We start from the raw sequence: 17,563 nt of genomic DNA on the forward strand, positions 1-17,563 counted from the left end.
TGTCATTACACTTTTTCCCTTCTAAATTAGTTGAGCCATGTAGGAGCAGCTGAAACAAGCCGACTTATACTTGTCCATGTTTCATTATCCTAAGAAATTACTTCAGTCGCTGTTCCTCTCAAGGGGACTTTGTTGCCAGATGGAACATGTTGGGGCAGGTGGGATCTGCTGCATTTCACCAACCGTAGGCCAGAGAAGTAGCCTCGTTGCATCATACTTACTTTAACCTGCTGGGATCAGCTCTGTTGTCATTTGGGGAGGTGGAAATGGGACTTAAAAGTGCCTCTTTTGTGGAGGATTGAGCTTTGTACTTTGTTCTGTTTATTGCTCTTTGAATTCCAGGGTGTGCCATTTAACTTGGACTGTGGAGGGGCTGAACGGTGAACTCCTCAATTGGGTGCGCAGGCGTTGGGTGTGTTCAGGATGTCTTAAAATGCATTGAGCAAAAGCTGTTGATGGGGAAGCCAGTGTTGACTGAACACGCAGCATAGGCAGGTACAATCCAGTATCTTTATTTAGTCTATCTAATGTTTTCTTCTTCAGGAAAACAGGTGTCTTGGTCCCTTGATTTGTAGAGATTTTTTCAGAGAGGATAATTTGCTTGGAACAGACATCTCACAGTTGTCCCTCAGGCTTAGCTCATGCCAGATGCAGTTTGCAAGTTATTTGAAACGATAAAAAGACTTATTTTTTAAGAAAGGACCTAAATTATCTTGTACTTTACAAGTCACTTCACACCTGTAAAGTTAGTTTTTAGATACTCTCTGAGAAACCCCATGAAGCAGACTCTATATTCTTTTTCAACTCCATGATTTCAGATACATTACTAAGTTGAGAGGTTTTTTTAATTACAAAAAAAGTCAAAATATGTTTCCAAGCGTTGTTGTATTCCAAGGCTGTTTGTTTCTTGGTTATTGGTTGCTTTGGGGTTTTTCCCTCACTCCTCTTTGGCTGACAAATCAGAATAGAAGTTGACACAAATTCAAAATATCCTGAAGTAGTTAATAGGAGGTCTGGATTTTTTGGTAGCCGTATCGTGCTTGGTGTTTGTGATATTTTAGTATCACAGCTACCACAATGACAATATTGGAAATTAAAACCACAAATGAAAGCGTGTAGAAGCTGTATTGTTGCAGGTTCAGGGTTTCTGCAGCATCTGCTTTGGTGTGGGATTCTGTGTAGAGAAGAAATAAGGTGGGATGTTTAGAGATTTGAATACCGTGTCATTTCAAGGAAAAATAAGCACTTTTTCATATATTTTGGTTCTGAGGAGTTGACCCACACCGGTTGCGAATTCTGAATCTGTAGTGCTGAAGTGTTGTAAAAATTTGTAATAAAACAGTCGTGCAGAAGAGCATCGCAGTGTTAACAAATGCTTTGGTGTTGCTGCCAAGCAGTGCTGTCGTCTTTAGAACCAGATAGATGGGAGACACGTTACTGAGGCAAAGCCAGGCAAAAAAGAAACCCTGTCCCATCTGATGGCTTACTAGCTGGTCCTTGGTAAAACACATTGCTTTGCAAGATACTGTGAGAATTAATCTATGTTTTATACTACTTTTGAGTGTGATTTATTTGCACTTGAGGCCTTTTCACATTACACGTGTCCAGTTTCCAGCATATGAATGCAAAATCTTTCACTATTGAAATAAATGGGAACATGTTTAAAATGCTGCTAGAGTTGAAAGAGGTTAATAACTATTTAAAAGGGGATGAAAATACTTATTACTGTTAAGAGCATGATTAATGGTAGGCACTTCCTAGATCTGACACCTGAAAGCGTGTGGCACAGTGTGCTTTTCTCAGGTGAAGCTTTGCGCTCAGTAAAAGTTAGGCCAACGGGTGTGGAGGGAGTTGCAGTACAAGCCCTCTAAAATAGATTTTTCCCTATTTTGCAGTCTGTTCTACGTTAGCTCTCAATACTCACCTAGAGCGCTGTAGGGCAGGCTGCGAATTGTGCTAAAGTGTGTGGCAGGTTGGGGCACTAAAACCGAAGTTGTCTTGTAAACAGCTCTGCAGCCCTAATTTAAAAGCCTGGTGCTTTTGATTTCGGCTCCAGTGGCTGTCCTCGTCAGGTTTTTGTTCTAATGGGCAGTACACCCAGCGTGAGGATTTAACCTAGTGTGGAATAAGTCATCTGTGTTTGTCACCTGGCATAGCTGTTCTGTAGTACCACTAATAAAACGGAGTGAAATGGACTGTTAGAAGATACAAAGACTGTTACAAAGCCCGACTGCGATTCGGAACGTGCTCTTTAACTAATCGGTGGCTTTGAGGAAGGAGCCCTGGTCCCTATCTGTGCCTCATCAAAAAATGTCGTGTTTGAAAATCTGAAATCCTCTCTTGCCATTTGTAACTTTTTCCGAATACGTAGTCAGGTCCTGCACACGCTCCTGCTGTGACGAGGAGCGAGTGCTGCTTTTTCTACTTCAAAGAGCGCGCCTTAGTCCAGAAGGCCGCCAGTCTTGTCAGTTTGAAAAGCTTCTGTCACCTCACAAAACACAAACTTCATTGAACCCGTTGCTCTGGTGCCACGTTAGTTTTGAACGAGTGTAATTCACTTATTGGTGGAACGAAGGTGGCAGAGCTTAATCAGGTTCTGAATTTCTGGATTCCTCTTACCTGAGTGACCAGCAGACCTGAGATCTCTCTTCAGGCGGATGGGTCCTATTGCGGTGTTGGTTTTCCACGTGTATGAAGAAATGTCTCTCTTCTGCCTGGGGACACAGCCTTCGGTACAGCGAGAGTTTGTGACTTCGCTGTTGCAAATCAAAATGTCACACTGGAGGTAAACTGACGGAGAGCTCCGCAGGAACCTGAAGGCGTTAAATTTGAATCTTCCGTAGTGCTCCAGCGGTGGGTAGGTTACCACGGTGTCGTCTTTGTTGCAGCTGCAACAGAGTTTACAGAGCATTAAAGTAGTCCACGTACTGTAATCACTCCTGCTAACTGCTGGTAACCGTAACCATTTCACTAGGGTGTTATTTTTACACGTGGGCTTTGTTTCCTCTCCTCAGTGCAATGTGGTGCTTGTTTTTCCTGACTCTGTTTCTGTACTGCTGTAATGGGTCTGCATGGCAAGGTTTTGGTAGCGGGGGGTTACAGGGGTGGCTTCTGTATGAAGCTGCTAGAAGTTTTCCCTATGTCAGATGCAGCCAATGCCAGCCGGCTTGAAGACGGACCCGCCGCTGGCCAAGGCCGAGCCCATCAGCGGCAGCGTTTTTCACCTCTGGGATAATGTATTTAAGAGAGTGAAAAAGTTGTTGCGCAGCAGTAATTGCTGCGAGTGAGAGGAGTGAGAATATGGGAGAGAAACATCCTGCAGACACCCAGGGCAGTGCAGAAGGAGGGGGAGGAGGTGCTCCAGGCGCCGGAGCAGCGATTCCCCTGCGGCCTGTGGTGAAGACCACGGTGAGGCAGGCTGTCCCCCTGCAGCCCATGGGTGGTGGAGCAGATGACTGCCTACACCCTGTGGAGGGCCCCCATGCCGGAGTAGGTGGATACCTGAAGGAAGCTGTGACCCCGTGGGAAGCCTGCACCGGAGCAGGCTCCTGGCAGGACCTGTGGCCCGTGGAGAGAGAGCAGCCCCTGCTGGAGCAGGTTTGCTGCCAGAGACCCCGTGAGGGGGGCTCACGCTGGAGCAGTCGGTTCCTGAAGGACTGCACCCCATGGAGGAGACCCACACTGGAGCAGATCATGAAGGACTGAACCCATGGGAAGACTCACGTTGGAGAAGTCATGGAGGACTTTCTCCCGTGAGGGGGACCCCACATTGGAGCAGGGGAAACGTGTGAGGAATCCTCCCCCTGAGGAGGAAGGAGCAGCAGAAAACAACAGAGTGATGAACTGACCCCAACCCCCATTCCCTGTTTTCCCCCTGTGCCGCTGGGGGGAGGAGGGAGGAAAATTGGGATCAAAGTTACGCCCGGGAAAGGAGGGAGGGGTGGGGGGAAGGTGTTTTAAGATTTGGTTTTATTTCTCATTACTCCTCTCTGAGTTAATTGGTAATAAATCACATTTCCTTTCAGTTGAGTCTGTTTTGCCCGTGACGGTAGATGCTGAGTGATCTCCTTGTCCTTATCTCAACCCCACAAGCCTGTTGGGTTTTTTTTTCCCTCTCCTCTCTCCTGCCAGTTAAGGAGGGGGAGTGATAGAGCGGCTTTGGTGGGCACCTGGCGTTTTGGTGAGGGTCAACCCACCACAACTGCCTTGAAATTTCACTGAAATTTAGCTTCCAACCACAGTCTGAGACCCAAAAATAAAAGAACTACAGTTGACACTTAAATTATATTTTTGTCACGTGTTAGGAGACAGTCGTAAAATAATTCAGAGCCTTACCCGCTTCTGATTAAGTCGTACGTTAGCGATCCAAAGTCAGCCTGTGGAGATGCTGTGCAGCTGTCGACAAACACCAGGAGGTTTGGGTCAGTGGAATGAAGGCTGACTTGAGCAAAAAGAGTTTGGTTCAAGTCTACGTAATACGGGGACTGACGTACAGGCTTGGAGAAGGACTCTGAATCGTAGAATGACATGCTGACGTTGTATCGTCCCACGGCGGTTGTGTTCTGGATGACGTTATTTTTGGTTACGTAGATGACTTCCAAGGTTGAATTGTTTTCCATTTTGCATTTCGCAATGATCTGTACGCTCTTTTGACGGGTGATGATGTTCCCGGTTGCAGAGAGAGAGATGATGTTGGTGTAAGTGATGCTCTGACCTTCGTCCTGTAAAAGGAATCGTACAGAGGGCTCAGCTGTTACCGTATGAGCGGTGCAATTGTGCTGAAGTTACAAAGCTTATCGCACGCTCAGGATACCTGTGAAATGTGAAATTATCAACCCTCCTCCTGTTGTTTTTTTTTTTTTTTTTTCGAAACACTGAGCCAACTCATGCAGCAAAAAGATTAAGGAATGCTGCGTGGAGTGGGGAAAGTACCGCGACGCTTCAGTCACCCTTATCAGAACAACACTGTGAACAAGCTCTCAGGAATCTTAACATCTTGGGGTTTTTCCGCTTTCCTTGTGACTCCAGGATAAGTGCCAGCCTGTATCCCTCGCAGAGAGCGTTTAAGTTACGTCCCTAACGTTGTGCTACTTCCGATAACCTGGGTTGGAAAGGGAATGAATGTGTGGCCTCTCCTGGACTTCCCTTGAAAGGCTCATTGATCTTGAGGTTCTTAACGAGGAAAAATGTCCTTTCCACATCAAGACTGGAAACGTGCAGTTGGATGAGCCAAGTGAAGGTAAATCAGCTTATTCACATGCTGTTTGTAAACTGCTTTTACAAGCTCCTGTCATTCACAAAACCTTTTCCCCACTTTACCTTTTTAATCGTTCCACAGCTGGCTAGTGGGAAGGAGAAGATCACCGAATCTGCTGTAACTGGGCTGCAAGCTGGATCATTCAGCTGTAGCTGAGTTTCATTATAGCCAAGGGAGGCCAGGTAGTGCTTGCTCAGAACAATTTTCATGCTGTCTGAAGAGCACGTAAGGAGTGCTGCCGTGGAAAGAGAAATTTAAGAAAACACAGAACAAAACACGTTAGCAGAAACTGCTCTCACTTCTCACGTCATCTGGATCCTTGAACCTGTTGCATGGTTCTTTGTTTGTCCGAGTCTGAAATGGCTCGTGTGCATTTGAGGCCGTGCAGAAGTCAGGACAAAATTTCACACTCAAAAAAACGTTAAGATAAGCAAACCCAGGTAAAACTCATGCTGAAAGTTTAATTTTAAGCCCTGTAACAGAATGAATTGCAGCCTTTGTGAAAGGGAAAAGGCATTGAGGTACTAGTGTGGAGTGGTGGGTGAGGAAATCAATTTATGGCAGACATCAAGGCTTCAGAGGTTCCTTTTCCACCTCAGTTAATGAGAAGATGGACATGCAACCCTATGGAACCGATAAGGACCAGCTCTGGGGGCAAGGAAATTACACCCAAACCCTGTTTGCTAACCAGTGCAGACCGTTTTCCTGAGTGTCTCAGGGAACAAAAACACTTAAACTAACAAGTCAAAAAAGTTTGTTTATATCTCTAGGATGGTAACAATGCCTGCTTTGTCCGACAGAAGAAAAACCAGATTTTTAATGGTGCCGGCCAGAAAAGGGACCAAAAAGCGAAAGAACAGGCTTTCTGTTGCCAATGGATTATAGGTGAGACTGTATGATCTATAGGTGAGACTAATGTGGGATTTTGTATGTAGAGAGGGCTGATGACTACCAGTAAAAAGGCTTAAATCATTAGTTCTTTTTGATATTTATCAGGGAAGAATCGTATGTGAGAGTAAGGAACAGCATCCCAATTGTGCAGCAAGCGTACTTACTGTCGGGCTCCACGGGACCCGGCAGCGGAGCACTGATGTACTGAGCAGAAAATCCTCTGTAGGAGTTGGCATAGTCTGTAGACAACACAACCGTCATGACGTTTGAAGAGGATTCAAATTTGGGCTGAGAACGACCACACACTTTTCCTATTAAGCCAGTGTTAGTGGTGAGGCCGTCATAGACTGCTATGAAGTCAAATTGGCAGTTTTGGTCTAGTTCTAGGCTGTAGGCAGAGGAAAAAAAAAATTACAGGGAAATCTGAGTGTGGATTGCTCATACTGGATAGAGGATCCAGTGCAGGTAAAGTCTCTGGTGAATTCCAGTCGACTGAAATAAAAGAATGGAGAATAAAAGAACACATAAATAGACATTATTAAACCCAAAGAAAACATGGAAAACTCTCAATGGCAAGAAATGCCTAATAAGAGCATGATTCTGCTCCTGTTGAAATAGCAAACATTTTGCTAAAGCTCTCAATAGAAGCTGACTCAGCTGTGTTTTTATAGCTCTGATACTGTGTGTGATCAATTGCTACTCACTAGAAATAACCACATCTCCAGATCCATATTTATATATATTTATATGTATTTATATATATATATATTAAAAAAAATATATATATATAAAAGAGCTTTTAAAGTGTGGAGTTGACTTATGTGGGTCTCCCAAACCTCTTGTGTATGTCACCAGAGGAAGGCTCTTGCCCTTTCTGTCAATCTGCATGACAGCTTATCTCGGTGCTTGCCGCCCTTGATGAAGAGCACCAGCTGTGCTGTGGCGGGTGGGATAGGTGCGGAACACCCCTGTTCCTGAATCGGCGGGTGGCCCCCGGCCGGGGCTGCTGAGAACATGCACCACCCTCTTCTCACCGAGGTCAAGGTAACGATTTCCTATAGAATCCCGTACGTTTCATGCTGAGTTCTTACGCAGCGTTCTGCAGTCTGAATAAACGTGCTTGAAGATGCTGCCCTGCGAATTCCCTCGGTCTTGAGACTTTGCTCTGCGCGCAGTGTCAGCTGGTGCAGGGAAAGCCAAAGAAGGGGCTACCAGCCCACTGCAAATGGGAGACCAACCCTGATAAAGAGCAATGTGGGCCAAGAAAGTCCATGCCAGTGTGGTTTCCTTATGCCAATCCATCCATTAGCATTTATACTTGGAAGTACTTCAGCCAGTGCTATCTTCTTTGCCCAGATGGGCAGCGATACCGAGGAAGATGCACTTTGGGCACTACTTGCTTTATTCTTTTGACCCTCAGTTCTAAATTGCAGTTATAGTGCACGTGATGCTTTTAAATGTGTTCCTTATTTATTTATACTGGTGGATTTAAATTCAGATCGTTTAGGCTGGCTTAAAGTGGCCCTACACCTCATGGCTAGTCGCCTGAAATGTTTTCTGCGTTTCACTGGCTGGCACTGCAGTATCTATAGGGTAACGTATAGCGATGTGGAACACCTTGCCAATTGCTTCAGCAGAAGAGTCGGCAAAGCACGTTTGTTGTAGAAGTGTATAGACGTTCTAAAAGTGTGAAAGCTGTTCTGCTTCCTGCGTTTGAAGTAATGCCTTTAGACAGAATGAAAAAAAAAGAGTAATAGAGCATTAGGGCATTTACTCACAAGAGATCCTGGAACTGTAAGTTTATCTTCGAGTTTCTTGCTGTTTGTATGTGCCAGACACAGTATGTAAATTCAGGGTAAGCTGCTGGGTAGTTGGGGCTGATAAGTGTCCCATTGGGACCAGTTAATTGTCCCCCACAGTTTTCAGTTTCTGAAAAGAGGAGTAGAGACATTAGTAACGTAACAGTGTATGTATAATGAGCCATAAAAAATAAATTGAAGAGCTGAAGTTACATAACTAGGAGGATTGTTTCTTTAGGATTCCATTCCTATGGAAATGATTAAAAGTATTGGAGACAGAACTTCAATAGAGGATTTCGGATCAGGTGGATGTTACAAAATGAAGCCTGTTGTCCCTATGATATATCCGCGGGGCACAGTGTAATGGCATCTGAGATGGCTGTAGATGAGTTAGCTTTGATACCGTGAGCAATTTAGTTAGATTGACGTTTTGGGTAAATTAAGTGCTATCTTGAAAAACTGGTAATGAAGATGGTACACCAACCAAAAGAAACCCTGGGAGACTTTATATTAGAGAAATCTGTGAGACCTTCGTCATGATCTATATGGAAGTGCAAAATCTTCATGTTTGAGAGAGAGTTTACTTGACAAAGGCAAAATAAAATCAAGTCGGTTTGTAACCTCAGAAGGACAAATGTAGACTAGAAATAGGGCACAATTTATTAGCAGCAAAGTTAAACACTTGAGCAGCATAGACTAGGATGTGGTAATTACGCTCTAAAACTGAAGCTTTTAAGAGCTTAATGCCACCATGCCACTCAGATCAGCAGAAGCAAAGGAGCTGGTTGCAAGCTAAGACTGTTTTTGTCCAGGCTGTTCTTACCTTTTAAGGAAAAAAAGTAAGGAGCTTGTTGAACGAAAACCCTTACTGACTTCTGTGACCTGCACTCGGCAGGAGTTCTGACCGGAGGGTCATACTCTCTAGGTAAACACTATAATATTTACAAACTGAGTAAATTTAGTAGAAGCCTGTAAGTAAAAGTAGAGTCCCATGGTGCTTCTTTGCAATTATTTTTCTGAGTAAAATGTAACTTTTTGGGCTCTCTGCAAGTGCACTGTTGTTTTGCTGCCTCTTTCCTTACACTGATTCCCCCCCCCCCAACAATTCTCTAAGGCCTGGAGACCTGAATGAGTCTGTTAATAGTCTTTAAGTGCAGTTCTAAACTTGCCCTTAATGGGAAAGTTTCTTTTAATGGTGCAATTCAAATGGTATTTAATGACTTACTTGTTTCTGGTGAAAAAAAGTAATAGGAGACAAAGAAGTTCCGTGTGAAAGCCACAGAGTTTGTTGTGATGAGAAAAGTTAAACTGTCTGAAGATGACTGAAGTACTGGGACCGCATCAGTGTCGTTACATACTTGTCCAAGAAGAGGCGAATTAGTTGAGGGACCATCATATACTTTAATACTTTCTGTTTCACAGCTTGAAGAAGGAGCAAATCTAATAATAATAAAAAATCAAACCCACAATGAGAACTACCTAAGCTCATTGACAGATATACAGGCTCTTTGGAGTCTACAACACAGATTCAACAAGGATTTTACTAAAGCAAACACAGTGAAATATTTGAAGGCAATATTTTTCTGTGCTTATTCTAATGGAATGAAACAGTACAAAAGCAACTGGAGGAAATACTTACTTAAAGTAGGAGAAAATGAGCCTAATTGTTTGATTCACATTCCTCTGAATTTGCCAGACGCAGCTTGCGTTTGCATTTAGTTCAATCCTTAGTGCTTTGTTGAGCTCGTGAAGTGAAGCCCCACAGCGAGGTACACCTATTGAAGAACAGCAACAACAAAAAAACAGCTTGCAAGAATCTCTCTTGAGTTTTCTCTTGCAATAATATTTCATCCTCCAGTACGCAAAAACTCTGTGACAGTCCATCATGGAACAGACATACAAAATGTTGTACTTTTTTTTTTTTTTTTTTCCATTTATATTACTGCAGTTTATGAAACCCAAAGAATCAAATAGCAGGAAAGGAGGTGCTAGATATCTGTAAATTCATGGAGAGGGTTAATGTGAGATATTTTCTTCCAGTACAGTAACTCGGGCCTGGAATGAAAGCAGCAAGTTGTGGTTTTGAAATAAATAAGAGGAAACTGCTCTTTGCACGTGGCTCTTTGCTGCAGGTGATGTGGATGGCAAAAGTAAAACATAAAACAGGTTAAATCCGTGAAGAAAAAAGCCTTTAGTAGCTATTAAACATGAGGATAGAATTTCCTCCATTGCAGAAGTCCTGAATCACATTTGATGACTGGGAGAGTACTCTGGGGAAGTGTTGCGCAGGCTTGTATCTGTATTCTTGCCTGAGCATCCTCTCTGGGTTCAGGATGTGGGGCTAGCTGGACTTCAACCCAGTTCTCTTGTGAAAGAAACCACAATCCAGCCATGGTTGACATCACTAAATAAGTTAGGAATTAGTTGCAGTAATGGCCATTGTATAGGAAACTTTAGAGAAAATTTATAATCCAGTTTGTGCATAAGATCTCCTTTCTACTTCAATATTAATCTAAAAATAGTGGTCTAAAATAGCAGGAAGAATTTCATGTACAGGGTATACAGTCCCAGATAAAAAGGCCAGGCTTTCTGATGAACTCCAGAAGGAAAAGAAAGGTTTTGGAGAGACCTTCCTGATCACATATGAAACCTTCCAATTGCAAGAACATTACAAGGTCAGCTTTGCCTTACCCTCCCTCTGCATCCCTCTGGACCGTTCTGTAGCCAGGCACCCCTAGAGCAGCTCTGCAGCAATACTTCATTACCCCCCAGTAGCTACCCACCCTTAATCGGGTAAATTGCTGGTCTGAGCAGGGTGGTGATCCCAAATCAAGCAACAAATGACTATCTGTAGGTTCTGATTGAACAAAGGAAAAATGAGCAAGTAAAAGCAACCGTTTCCCAATGAAATCACTTTATTCCTGTTACTCCAATATGGTATTACTTTCTAAATGCAATTTTCAATTCCGCAGTAAAATCTCTTCAAAATTGAGTTCTTAAGTTAAAAATTCGCCATAGGGAATCATATAGAGCAAATTTTATTTTTGCTATTTAACATTTTTAACACTTGCTGGCACGTTCGGGTGTTACTGTTGTGCAGCAGCACGTTAAAATACGATGCACTTTTAGAGATGTGTTTAACATTTCTTCCTTCGGTTGCCTGTAAAATACCTATTGTGGAAAAACTAATAAAGTTTCACAGGTGAAGAAAAGACTAGATATCCATACCTGTGGATTCTCTTGAGTTGTCTTCAGCGAGAGCTAGAGCCGCTAAGAGAGGCAGGAGGAGGAGCTGCCTGAGCACCTGCATTTTGGTGGCAGCCAGGGAGGGTAGGCTTCTCCAACTTTTATATCTGCTGCTATTTCGTAATCGTCCCGTATTACATGGATCATGGAGGGAGGGCTTAATCTCTCAGTTACTGTTTCTTTTTAGCAGATATAAATGAGAAAGTAACAGGTGTGCCTGGTGGGGTTTTTTTTAATATTTACTGCCTGGAGTAAGTTTTACTGCTTTTTTTTTTTTTTTTTTTTCAGCTTTTGGGAGGACAAAAAAGCACAAAAGCACATTTTTCAGTTGATTTTGTTGAGCATCTTGGCATGTTGACATGAGCAGGTATGTTCTGGAAGGGATTGCCAGACTCCCTTGGGAGGCACGTTCAGCCGTTTGCTCTTAGCACTGGGCAGCACGAGCTTGACTTTTTCCCACCTTCATTTTGACACCTACACCTATCCCTCTAGGTTGCACTGGGCAAATCGTTCCCTGTCCTTGCTGGGGGTGCCTCAGGTTTTACAGCGGGACTGTCATAAAAGGGTTGTTGGGAGTAATAATTTCCTATTGCTGAAGCATTCGTGGATGGACAAGGCCAGGTTCATGTTGGTCATAGATTTAAAAGAAGAAGATTGCGCTGCAACCCCTTTGCAGGTAAAACTTTTAGTGCCACAGTCGCAGCTACAAAAACCCAGAAGGCATCAGCCTTTCCTTCTCGAGGTAAGGAAACAAGAGCCTCAATTCCTTCTAGCGCGAGTCTCATAAATACCAGTTCCAACACATTTACACCACTTTGTTTTTCCGTAAGGACCAAATCCTGAGTATTTCCTGCTGCAGCAGCGGATAACCAATCTCGAAAGCTTCTAGAAGTTGTGATAGTGCTGGTGCCACAGATGTGCTGTTACCCTGACCTTGGTTCGCTGCCGTGCCTGCCCGGTGTGTGAACAGCCAGGGCTTACTCAGGAGCCTGCCTGTGTGATTCTTTCCAATACAGAGAGCAGGAATCCCACAGCTGTGCAAACAGATGTTCTTTCAAGTTTACTAGAAAGGTCAGATTGCAACACAGACCTTCTTGAAACACATCCAGGTACTTCTTTTTCATAAAACCAATTTTTTTTTTTTTTTTTGTGCAACCCCTTTTTTTTTCTTATATAAACAAACTGAAATGTGATGCCTCTGTAATGATCCTGGTTTTAGTCTCAGACCTGTGCCTTTTTAAAACCAATTCTCTGATGTTTAACTCACTTTAAACATTTTTAATCTCAGACCTATGCCTTTTTAAAACCAATTCTCTGATTTTTAAACTCACTTTAAACATTTTGAATGCAACTCTATCACAAGAACGTACTTATACTGCCGTTAAACATGGAGGCATTGAATACGTGTATAAAGATGTTGCATAGCATTTGAATTCCCTTTAGCTTCTGGAAATGCTAAATTTGCATTTACTCTGTATAGCCTTTCATTTCTTAAACCCACACACATACTTGCAAGGAATTTGCAAATACTAACATCCCTTCTGTATGCATTTAATATGTGAAGTGGTGTGTGGAGCCCTGCCAATTAATGCTGTGTCCATCCGAACCAAGAAAAAAACGCCTATGGCTATGATACCCCAGTAGTTACTCTGATAGTTACAGGTTGGTAGTTTGGAGTTACTTGTATGTGAATGGTTAGGGAATTTTCTTGCTGTAAGTTGATACTGAGGGACGGGTCCCCTAAGCAGTGGCTCAGTTATTCTGAAGGGCTGAGCCCATGCTCAGGCTTGAGGCATCTCCGTCTTCGCAGATGAGTCTAAGCAGCTGCGCTGCTGCTGCAGCTGCTGCTCATGCAAAGCTGAGTGTTCAAACTGTTTTCAGATCTTGCGTGGTAAGCCCATGCTGAGATAGTGTGAAGTGTTCGGATGCCAGGTGATGCTGAAATATTAATGGCCTGCTTTGAGTTTCCTCTCCTACCTCAGAGGAAAATGTCCAGCCAGTCTTCATGAAAGTCCTTTAAAATGAGAAGAGAATGAGCAGATCCTCAGAACAAATCAGTGTGCATTTCAGTACAAAGGAACGAGGATTCAGATGTTGTGACACTGGTATTTACAGGCACTTTCTCTCACTGCCTGCAGCCGGGAGTGCGACAGCAGGGAAAATGTGATTTCAAGCACTTTAAATCCTTACCTGTGAGGAGCAGAGCGGCAGGGTTACGAGTGTGATGGAGCTTTGGATGAACCAAGTACGATTAGGAAACACCCTGGCTCAGGACGAGTGTTAGGGTCCTGCAGGATGAGGACTTTGGCAGTGAGCCTGCTCAGCCAATGCCAAGGCTTAACCACCACCAGGTAGGATGTTACATCTGGAGCCTTTGTGGGACGTCTGCCTGATTTTGGCATTTGAGAGCTGGCTGAGTTACTAATGTAGAAGCTGAGTTTCAGAATGACTAGTCCGTTCTGTTGAAGGGATGAAGCATAATAGGAAAAGTTGCTGAAAAAAGTGGTTTTCACGCGTCAGAGCCTCTAGACACTAGGCATCCTTATTCAGTACCGGGCATCTCATTATGGATTTGAGTAATCTGCCCGTACTCGCCATATGGAAACTGAATATTGGCCTTAGAGATGCTTTTCACAGTCAGGCCAAGTTCTCCAGATTATCAAAATTTAATCCACCTCTTTGCCTGAGATGACTGGTGTACTCCTGTACAATTCTGCAATTGTATTTTTCTCTATTATTAACTGAAAATTATTAATTTCTATTCTATATTTCTATTTATATAGGAATTAATAGAAATGTATATTTCTGTTATAAATTTCTATTAGTAGGATGATTTAACATTAAAATGCAGAAACACTTTCTTGGCTCAAAGTGATATAAATTGAACAAATTCTGAAAGAAAAAGGATGAAGCAAATGCTTATAATAAAGTAAATTTAGATGTGCAATTGTTTTATAGTTCTAATCTCCAGTGATAAAACCTGACATACGGAAAGATTATAATAGTTTATAGGTATTGCAGAGATTATATCTCAGTACAGGTACAATATTTTTTCCAAATATTTTTGAGTTCCTATTTAAGGTAATTGCTCAGACATTACCAGTTACAAGGGATACTTATCCTTTGATTTATGTCTCTTTGTGAGCTCAGAAAGCAGCACTGTGATGTGTGCATCTGTAAGGCAGGTTAATCTTCCTGAAATGCTCAGTATTTGAGCTATTTATTAAAAAAAATGGGGAGAACTGGAAGAACTGTGAGAGGGAAACAAAGCCTTGGTAAGAAAAATCAGCCAGCTGATCCAAATACTCTTTGTCACTGGGAGTATTTACTGAAGTTTAGGGTTTTACAACTCTGGAATATAGATCCAAAAGATCTGAAATGAAGGAACACAAGTATGGTTAAGATTAAAGTACCTTTAGATTTATATCCTCTAGTTATAATGTATTTTATAGAAATTAGGAGCAGATGTGCAACACGCTGATCATATAAGTGATCAACGTAATGTTATGGTTAGAAGAAGCATTATTGGAGCTGTTGTTGTTTGGGGAAGGTAATAATAATGATGATGTCGTCACTTGTGCTTCTTTTGCCTCTCATCATATAGCCCTGGTAGCGTTGAGAATAGTAATTGTAACTGTTGCACGCTAATATTTTGCACTCTAGGCAAACTCTTGGGTATATGGCACCTCTGAACTTGAACGGGACGATCCTCGTGCCTGGCGAATAGTAGTGCCAGCAGGTGGGGTCCCTTACGCACCTGAGAAAAGAAAAAAGGAAAAAACCCACATGTAATTGTCACACAAAAATGGTGACACGGTCACTAAGCCCGTTTGTTTCATTGGTTACAAGAAACTTTCCTTCAGAAATTTCTGTCCTATTAATCACACTTCGCAGCACAGAACTCCTGAACACAGATGCAACTATACGGAATTTAAAGATGTATGTTGGTATAACGTGTAACACAACATATATAAATACCACACACGTATGTAAATGTATAAATGTAAAGCACCTGATGGAATTTTATGTATGTGAGAAAGAGTTACTGTGTAGGTCTGTTACGTCTTCGAGGTTATTTTTTGCTTTAACCTTAGAATTTCTGAAGAGCTATGAAGAAACAGTTTCATATCCCAAATCAACCAGAACCCCTTTAATCAGATGCTTCATCCTTTTGTAAATTTTTTATATAATTAGTGAAATACCTTCTGAGAATTTATACCAATTCTTCTTCCCTAGCAGAGTATTATGGTGAATTAAGCATAAAAAGCCAAGAGGTGAAACTGCGTGTTTTTGCCCTAATAGCTAGCTCATTTAAAATCCCGCTGGTCCTTGCAAGCGGGTAACTGAAACGTGCTTCAGGACTGTGTATCTTTGGTGTATGTATTTGTTGTTGTCCATATGAAGTCAGTCTCAGGCGAGGAATTGTTCTGAAATGGTTGTTGAGATGCTGCCCTTATTCTCTTCTGACTAAATCGGGTGCCACAGTCGTAGAGTCATGAGGATTTGGAGAGACCGCACACGTGTCTGTGAAGAGCATCAAGTTTGGCTCTGTGCCGTAGAGGGTAGCACGAACAAACACATCCTGGTCTGGCTGAATGATGAAGCCCTCACTGAATTTGAAAACGATGGTGAATCATAAAAGGCAAGCTTGACAATAAATCATCTAGATGGAGTTTCCTGCTGTGGAGACTCTGGGTATCGTTTGGGCACCAGTGTTCTGTGTGTTTTGCAGTCAAGGTTTGACAAGAAAATGTGTATTTCTGCTGTAGAAGGGGCCAGAAGTGGATCCTTCCACCGTGTTGGAATAGGTCATGGCATGATGGTCTCCGAGTTTAGAGCTGCAAAGCATGGCTGAAACCTTTTCCTGAATGTCTCTAGCAAGCCAGACGAGCTAAGGGATAACAGCTCAGCTGTCCGTGCTGGGAGGATCCCAGGCCACCCGAGGTGGCCCGACTGCAGGTCCCAGCTGAGGACATTGCTGAGTTGTGAGAAAGTCTGCAGAGCCATGCGAGAGAAAAGAGGCGAAACTACTGGCGAATCAATTACCGCTGGTTTGGGTTCAGTAGCCCAAGAACTCAAGAGGGAAAACACCAGCATGGAGAGGCAGAAAGTCTTAAAGGGAAAAAAACCATGGAGAAGACAGCTGAGCACGGTAGAGGGTCTGTTTCACGGAGCCATGGAGGAAGACCGACCCTTCCCCGCCTGGGTGTTGTCTGTCCAGCAAAGGCTCGTTGGGAGTCTCCTCGGTGTGGTGAGCACGCTAACGCCCAGCTTGTTAAATCCTGCTCTCCGTTGAGTGTCGCAGTGAATACACCATCGCTTTAGAGGTCGCAGCTGTACAAAACCCACTTGCAGAGTCTCTTTGTTTTGGGCACATTTAGCCCCGCACAGAGTGACCTGACGAGGGAGGGTTATGAAAGGGAAGTGGGGGAAGTGTGTGAAGTGGGGGAAGTGTGTGAAATGGGGAAGGCTGATAATGCCGTATCATTTAGAATAATGAACTTTTAGAAACATAATTTTTTTGTGGCGTTAATATAATGTTCATCTATGCTGTGAGTGTCTTCCTGGATCTTGGCATTCACAAACCCATGGGGTGGCATGGGTTTCATCCTCTAACAGCCCTTTAAAATATTTAAAATTCTTTTTTCATAAATAATTTTGATAATGTTTTGACATGTGGTAATTTCAAATGCATGCATCCCTACCAACCTTCTTGTGCCACAGCTTTCGTATGGTGTGTGGAACATGGCACAGGAGTCGATCCCAGGCCTGCCTTGGGGCTTGCTCAGGTGCCTGTTCCCTGCATGGTAACTTCTGGCATTGGCATAGGGTCTTCTGGTGGTCACTGTTATGAAAATTCCCTCCCTAACTCTTATATCAGTCGGTCTTTAGAGGATGAAAGTGTATTAACTTTGTTAATATATATTAGTTCACATTATAAACTGTTATGCATTGAGAGTGGGATTTTACTGGAGACTCCTGTATCATTTATCCTTAATTAAAACAAACTAAAGGTCATCCGGACCCTAGAAAGAAGGACTTCGCTTCATGGAAGCTTAGAGCTGTCCATGAAGGATTCCCCTGGACAGCCAAGATGACGTGAGCGTCCCAGCCCCTCTGACACGTCTTTGAAACCCTTCCAGCGTCATCTGGTGTCACAGATCAGTAACCCCAGCAAGACTGGCTCCAGGGACATCTGGGTCAAGAGACAGGCAGCAAGAATGCTGCAGGCATAGGGTGGTTTTGCGCAGTTTTACTGTCATTAGTAATCGGCAGTGTGGGTGTGAGTGATTAGTTGTATCATGTTATACGTGAAAGTTTGACGGGTGTAAGAACCCAGTGTAAAACCACGTTTGGGGTGCCCCAGTTT

At 43.1% G+C, this 17,563-nt stretch overlaps 1 protein-coding gene across 1 annotated transcript in view; it reads right to left on the reverse strand.

The window, feature by feature from the left end:
- Positions 1-1,001: 1,001 nt before the first annotated feature.
- Positions 1,002-17,563, reverse strand: part of CUZD1 (CUB and zona pellucida like domains 1) — a 29,747-nt gene continuing 13,185 nt past the window's right edge. Inside the window, exons 8-16 of the mRNA XM_086466827.1 lie at positions 14,880-14,950; positions 9,587-9,722; positions 9,173-9,387; positions 7,927-8,077; positions 6,313-6,536; positions 5,320-5,492; positions 4,336-4,721; positions 2,620-2,888; positions 1,002-1,174 (exon numbers count right to left, since the gene is read on the reverse strand). Coding sequence (XP_086322953.1) covers positions 1,002-1,174; positions 2,620-2,888; positions 4,336-4,721; positions 5,320-5,492; positions 6,313-6,536; positions 7,927-8,077; positions 9,173-9,387; positions 9,587-9,722; positions 14,880-14,950 — 1,798 coding nt within the window. The remainder of the gene's footprint in view (positions 1,175-2,619; positions 2,889-4,335; positions 4,722-5,319; positions 5,493-6,312; positions 6,537-7,926; positions 8,078-9,172; positions 9,388-9,586; positions 9,723-14,879; positions 14,951-17,563) is intronic.

This window comes from Leptosomus discolor, chromosome 6 (genome assembly GCF_034619465.1).
Source record: "Leptosomus discolor isolate bLepDis1 chromosome 6, bLepDis1.hap2, whole genome shotgun sequence".
NCBI classification, from domain to species: Eukaryota; Metazoa; Chordata; class Aves; order Leptosomiformes; family Leptosomidae; genus Leptosomus; species Leptosomus discolor.